This window comes from Neovison vison, chromosome 2 (assembly GCF_020171115.1).
Source record: "Neovison vison isolate M4711 chromosome 2, ASM_NN_V1, whole genome shotgun sequence".
Lineage (NCBI taxonomy): Eukaryota > Metazoa > Chordata > Mammalia > Carnivora > Mustelidae > Neogale > Neogale vison.
The window spans coordinates 4,100,409-4,106,598 of NC_058092.1; the positions used below are offsets into that span (position 1 = coordinate 4,100,409).

Here is a 6,190-nt window from a genome sequence, read left to right on the forward strand (position 1 = left end):
AGCCACCCAGGCGCCCCTAGCCCGTTTTATAATAACTGTCCTTAATTACCCACCACTGCCTCTCCGTAATGTGATCCTTCTGCTGTCCAGCAGCCCGACCCCAGTACCCAGAACTCATTCTCCCTTACCCTCCGCCACACCCCTGACCCAGCACCACTGTTGCCAGTAATACCCCAGCCAGCAATAATTCAGCCACAGCCTCTCACTCACCCCCCAGCTCGTGGGTGTGCCCCGGTGACTTCAGTCTGCCCTCAACGAAGCCCCCCTGTGCCCACCAACCCTGCCCTGTGCCTCCCCACGCAATCCCCATCCCCTAGCCCTTCTGCTCCTGGAACTCATTGCCCTGGCCACCAACAACTAGCCCCTCTGTCCTTAGCAACTCAGCCCCCACCCTCCGGGAGCCACTACTTGACAGCCGTGAGCCCCTCACGGTGCCTGGCCCACCCTCACCCCTGCCTGCCCTTCTGCCCCCACACCACGCCTAGGAAAGAAGAGGAGCGACAGAAGCAGGAGAGGATGCAGCGAGAGAAAGAGCAGTCGGAGAAGCTGCGGACGCTGGGCTACGACGAGACCAAGCTGGCGCCCTGGCAGCGACAGATCATCCTGAAGAAGGGGGACATCAATAAGTACTAGATGCCGCCCTCCTGCTCGCAGCCGCGTGAGCTCGAGGGGCCCCAGCCTCCGCCCCTGCCTGCCCGGCCCCGGGCGGAAGGGCTGGGAGCCGCGCTGCCTTCCCCCTCCCGCGCTGGAACCCCTCCCTGCCCCCTCTCCGGCCTCCGCACCCCGAGCCCGGGGCGACGCTGGAGCGCGCCCGCCGCCGCAGCCGCCCAGAAAAAGTGCCCAAGCAAGCTGCTGACGCAAAAAGATGCTGCTTATTTGCATGCCTATTTACATGTATTTGCATGCGCGTGGAAGGTCGCGCAGAGATCTCCCCGGCCCCGTGGGTGGCGACTTTGTTTCCCCGCGGGGCGCGCGCGACCGGCCGCAGCCCCCTCCCCCGTAGCCCGGAACCCGCGTGGCTGGCGCATCCTGGGCGGAGGCAGGCCCCGCGCTCGGGGAAGGGGTTTTCCTCCAGTGCTGACCCAGATCCGCGCCCTGCCCGCCCGGGCCGCATTTCCCATCCGCGCGAGGCCTTCCTCACAGTCACTTGTTTACCAGAAGCGGTAACAGCAACCTGCCGTCGGGACGGAGCTGCCGCTCCGGGCCCGTCCCCTGCCCGCCCGCCCCCGCCGTGAAGTCTGCGCACCCACGCCCCGCGCTCCCGGGCCCTCCCGCGGCGCGGGTGGGGAGTGGGGGGGCGGGGGCCCCGCACTCGTGTCCCCCCCCCCCCCAGCTGCCTGCCGCCCCGCTCCCCTATTAAAGCTCTCTCAGCCGCCGGGGCTGACGTTCACTCTCTCGCGCCGTCGCCGCGACTTCCTCTGCCTTTCGGGGTAACTGGGGCACGACCGAGGGGGCGGGGTGCGGCCTGGAAGCCGAGGGCCGCACCGGCCTCCTACGTGGGTCCCCGACCCCGGGGTGACGAGACTTCCGGCTCCCTTTCGACGCCCCCAGGAAGCCAGGCCCGGGCCACGTAGCGCCCCAGCCCCGCGGAAACGCCACGCAGTAGATGTATTCACAGATTTAATAGCGGGGCCTCCCGCGCTCGGGCGCGGACAGTGCGAGCCGTTGCCGGCCGCGCCCGGCCGCGCGTCTCGGCGGCGGGCAGGAGCCGGGCGCGGGCGGGGAGGGCGGCCGGCGCAGGGCGGGGTCGGGCTCCGTAAGTGACATAAGATGTCTACACGCATAAGTAACCGTACTTAGGGGTCTGTTAGGGCCGCCGAGCTCCGGGGCGGCGGGGTTGATGGGGCCACGCCCTGGGTCATGGGCCGCGCTGCAGGCGGCTGCGCAGGTCTTCGGCGCAGCCGTCCAGCCCCATGCGCTCCAGCGCCGCGTAGACGGCGCCCAAGCCCGCGGGCTGCTGCTGGCGCCAGCGCTTGAGCATCTCGTACTGCTGGTCGCGGAAGCGGCCGACCTCCACCTCCACGGCCTCGATCTCCGCCTCGCGCAGCCCCAGGGTGCGCACGAACTCCTTCCAGCGCCGGGCGGGCACCGCGTCCATCACGTCGTAGAGCTGCGGGCCCGGCTGGAGCGTGGCGGCCGCCGAGCCTGCAGGGGGCGCTGGCGAGAGCGTGGGGGGCGGCGGGGGCGGCGGCGGCGGCGGCGGCGGGTCTGAAGGCGGGGCGGAGAGGGCCAGTGGGGAGGGCGAACCCGGGCCGGAGGTGGGGCCGGGATGGCGGTAGGGGAGGGCGCGGGCGGGAACCGCGGTTAGGGCGGGCCAGGGACGACCACCTGATCGGCTCGGGATGGAAGGGGCCAGGTGGTGCCCCAGGAACCGAGTCCGCGTCTCGGGAGGATGGGGTCTAGGCCTCAGGCCAGCGAGGTCCCTTACCAAGAGTTCCGCTGTGCAGTGTGTCCCAGGACCATGCCACCTGTGGGCAGGGTGCCTCCTGGGTCTGGGGGGAGCCAGGGCTCCAGCCGTTGCCAACCAGCTGGACGGTGTGGACCTTCTCACTCCTGCCGAGTGGCATTAGGAAAGCGTGGGTGCTGTCCCTGGGTGAGAGGTGGGTGGCCTGGAAGCCAAGAAAAGCCCCAGGTCAACCCAACTTGTCTATGTAAGGCCCCTTGTCTGCGGTCCCTGGCCCGGAGTGGCCAGTCCCTGGCCCGGAGTGGCCAGTCCCTGGCTGGGTCAGCAAACATTCCCCAAGGCTGCCTCCCGCAGTTGACCATAACCTTGCACTGTGGCCCAGAAAGACTATTTCCTCTGCCTGGAATACCCTGCCCTTGCTGGCCTGCTCTTGTTCCCCCAGCCCAGTCTGAGGCCGGGCCTGGGGCACTCATCCCACAGAACCTGTCTGGAGCCCAGCCCTCTGAGAGCCACTTAGGGACAGGTGCTATGCTGCTCTTAGTCGCTCAGAACTCAGTGAACTCACCGGCGTTCATTAGGTCTACTCTGTGCCAGGCCCCGTGCCACACCCTGGGGATCACGGGCTATCATAAGGCCCAACCTCTCAGCTCCAGAACGCTGCGGCCTGGGTGCCAGCTCGCCCTCTTCCCAGAATACTACTTCTGTGCTTACCTGTAGGGGAGTCAGGGCCTCTGTCCCAGCTTCATCTGCCGAGGGACAAAGAGAATCTCATCAGGAACCAGGCAAGACTCCTAGACCTGGGTGCTGGTCCAAGTCCTCTTGTGTTCCCCTGTACCACCCCCGCCCCAGCTCTCTGCATCAGGGCTGAGTGGGCTTGGGGCTACCCATGCTGACCACATGCCCCTAGAAACACATGCACGCATGCGCCCCTGTACTTACTAGCAACACTGGGCTTGCAAGGTTGGCAGCGGTGGTAGGTATAGGTCAGCATAGCACCAAGCAGGAGTGGGACCACCAGGCCAGCCAGGAGCACCTGGACCCAGAACACTGCGAGAAGAGCTGGTGAGCGGTGGGGTCGCGGCCTCCCCCAGTCTCCCCCAGTCTCCCAGGGGCCCGTCCCAGCAGTCCTGCTCCAATTCCCAGCACCCACGTACTCTGCCTCCAGCCACAAACAGTCACGCAGGGCTCAGGACAGCTCCCGAGGGTGCTCCTGCAAGGAGAGGGGAGGGTGTGGGAGGTGAGGGAGAACACACCCAAGAGGGGCTACCCGTCTTCTCCATCCCGGAGGCCCTTTCCTCCCTAGGCCTCATGCCTGGGAGCCACACCACCAGGAATGTTCCCAAAGTAGTGTCCCCAGGAACAACAGTGACAGCCCCTGCTTAAGAAGCTTCTTGTAGACTAGATTGAGGGTCACAAGAATGTCAGCCCCGTGAGCACCGGATCTGCCCCCTTTGTTCCCTGTCATGTCCCCAGCACCTAGAGCATCTCCGGAAGATGGCAGGTGCTTAATACACCCGGAGCTCGGGAGATGCTCGGACAAAGTGCTTTACCCCTTACTCTCAGCCCTGGGGAGAACCTTCACACGGGGAAGCCATGGATCAGAGAGGCGAATTAACTTGCCCAAGATCTCCCAGAGGACAAGCGGCAGATCTTGAATCTCAGCCCAAGTTTTGAAAGCGTATCAACGTGGCTCTCTCTCTATAAACTGACAAAGCCTATACTTCTTTAATGCGCAGCTGGAAAGACCACAGGAAAGTCTGACGAAGGGTGAAGATACGCCCCCTGTTTATCCGTCCTAAGGGGAATGCAGATTTCCCTCTAGCATCCAAGGACCAAGCCTCCCCTTCCCTGAGATCTGCACTTGGCTCCCAGTCTCCCTTTCCCTGCCCCGGGGCAGCCAGGAAGTTACGTGGGGCAGGGCGCGCAGCTGTTGCCCTCTTCATAGAAGCCAGGCAGGCAGGTCCCGCAGTTCGAATCGCTGGCAGAACCTGCAGTCCAGGAGACGGCTTGTGGGTCAGGAAGGGAGAGAGGGAGTTGGGGGGTGGGGGAGGTAGCCCAGCATGGGGATACTCACAGGGCACCCGTGTGTGGCGGTGCAGGGCCCTGCAGTCTGAGCATGGGTGGCAGCGGAAGGGCGAGCCGACCTTGCAGGGCTTGACCAAGCACTCCGGGAACCAACCTGGCTCACAGCCACAGTGGGTGTCCGCCACCGTTGAGCAGTTCGTCACGGCCACCTGGGAGACTGGCCGGAGTGTTCAGGAGATGGGGGAAATGGAGGCCATCAGGGCCAGAGCCCTCTCCCCCGGGGACTAGGGGCAGATCCCCTGGAAAATGGAGACGGGGACAGACCAGAGACGGCGCCACCCCCAAAGGGAGAGAAGCATGGAGATTGCCACAGATCCCAGGCCGAGGCATATGCAGCGAGAGGAGGGGCATCAGGGAGAAAGGGAGCAAAGGCATCTCAGGGCAGGGTCAGGGCGGAGGCCTGGCACAGGCGGACACAGGCTTGTCACACCCAGAGGTTAAGCCCAAGCCAGCCCCTCCTTCAGAAATACCTGGCCATGGACGGCTCGAGCCCCCCACTGAGCACTAGGCCCCTCACCCTCCTCATCACAGGCCTGGCAGCGGTTACAGCGGGTCTCATGGTGGTTCTCCCTGGCCAGGAAGGTGCCCCGGGGGCACGGAAGGCAGGTGGCAGTTCCGCAAGGCTTTGGGCAGGGGGCCTTCAGGTAGTGCCCTGTGGAAATCAAACCTGGGTCAAACAGTCACAGGGGTTTCCCACGCTCCCCTCTCTTCCTTCCTCTCTCTGGCTCCCTACTTCCCCCACCTCCTCTGTCTCCTTAACCCTGCCTGACCCCCATCTCCCTTTGTTTGCCCTCACTTTCCCCCAAGCCCTCCCACCCCTTCAACGGCTCACCTGCTGGACAGCCCTTGCAACAGAACAGACCGCTCCTCTTCTGGACATTGTAGGCACAGTCACACGGAGGACCGGGAGTGCTGTGCTGGCCCCGGGCGCCCGGCAGCACAAGGAGTAGGACCTGGAGGACGGGCGCTGCTGGCTCCAGCAGGGCTCGCCACACCGGGCCCCTCCCTGCTCCAACTGGTCTACTTCGGGGGGCACCCCCGCTTGCCCTCAGAGCAGCCCACTTCTCAGGTTCTTGAGTGGAAGAGGTGCCCCTGGCTGTGGGGTCAGCGAGCTCCCCTCCCACCCTGCGAAGACCAGACTTGGGGGAGGCAGAGCAGACGTCCCCAGCCAGCTCCTCTGGCGCGTACTGCCTCCGCCAGGGCGCCGGCATCGGCGGGCCGCCCCATCCCCATGCTGTCTTTAAGGTGGGGGACCCAGATCTTTCCCCACCTAGGGCCCCTAGACCCCTCTGGCCCCGGGCTCGGGTTTCCTCTCAGCGGAAGGGCCCCGCCCGGCTGAGCCTCTAACTAGCTGAGTCTTTAAGTAAGTTGAAAGGTGGGGGGTGGGGCTGCCACACTTCCCAAGGAAGTTGGGCCCCTTCATTCACAGCGCAGGGACCGAGCCTGAGGTCAGGCTCCAGGCTGTCCACCCACCCTCTGCCATGCTCCCCCACTCACCGCAGCCACCGCTGCCATGTAGCCCCCCAGCCGCAACTCCATGGCTCTTGGCACCTTGCTGGGCCCTCCGGCAGCAGGCGACAGGCATGCGCCAGCCCGGGGGCTTCCCCGCTCTGCCCGCTCTGCCTGCCTGCTCTGCCCCAAGCCGCCCAGAGAAGCCCGCCTCGGGGGTGGGGGTCAGGGCGGGGCCCCCAGCCCACGCGG

The 6,190-nt window shown here is 65.7% G+C and overlaps 2 protein-coding genes across 7 annotated transcripts in view; one reads left to right on the plus strand and one right to left on the minus strand.

Moving 5' to 3' along the window:
• ESPN (espin) overlaps positions 1 to 1,205 on the plus strand; it is a 30,724-nt gene extending 29,519 nt beyond the window's left edge. For all 3 annotated transcript variants that reach the window (XM_044237020.1, XM_044237022.1, XM_044237021.1), the window contains one exon: positions 486 to 1,205. In XM_044237020.1, coding sequence (XP_044092955.1) covers positions 486 to 633 — 148 coding nt within the window. In that variant the 3' untranslated portion in view covers positions 634 to 1,205. The remainder of the gene's footprint in view (positions 1 to 485) is intronic.
• Positions 1,206 to 1,812: 607 nt separating this feature from the next.
• Positions 1,813 to 5,966, minus strand: TNFRSF25 (TNF receptor superfamily member 25). Of its 4 annotated transcripts, XM_044237033.1 has the most exons (9): positions 5,322 to 5,966; positions 5,007 to 5,141; positions 4,479 to 4,646; positions 4,314 to 4,392; positions 3,559 to 3,614; positions 3,344 to 3,451; positions 3,116 to 3,171; positions 2,428 to 2,609; positions 1,813 to 2,186 (listed from the first exon to the last, which is right to left on the minus strand). In XM_044237033.1, exons 1-9 carry the CDS (start codon positions 5,698 to 5,700, stop codon positions 1,859 to 1,861), a joined length of 1,491 nt encoding a protein of 496 aa, XP_044092968.1. In that variant the 5' UTR covers positions 5,701 to 5,966; the 3' UTR covers positions 1,813 to 1,858. The 4 variants fall into 4 exon arrangements, with proteins under 4 accessions (XP_044092968.1, XP_044092970.1, XP_044092969.1 ...); XM_044237035.1 differs by lacking the exon at positions 5,007 to 5,141; XM_044237034.1 differs by lacking the exon at positions 3,344 to 3,451 and having other exon boundaries at positions 3,116 to 3,150.
• Between the last annotated feature and the right edge of the window lie 224 nt (positions 5,967 to 6,190).

Coding starts and splice junctions, on each gene's coding strand:
- TNFRSF25 (XM_044237033.1), bottom strand. CDS start 5,700: ATGCCGGCGCCCTGGCGGAGGCAGTACGCGCCAGAGGAGCTGGCTGGG. Junction 4,647..5,006: donor CCAGGCCTGTGATGAGGAGG/GTGAGGGGCCTA, acceptor CACTCCGGCCAG/TCTCCCAGGTGGCCGTGACG. Junction 2,610..3,115: donor AGGCCCTGACTCCCCTACAG/GTAAGCACAGAA, acceptor CTTGGCTTCCAG/GCCACCCACCTCTCACCCAG.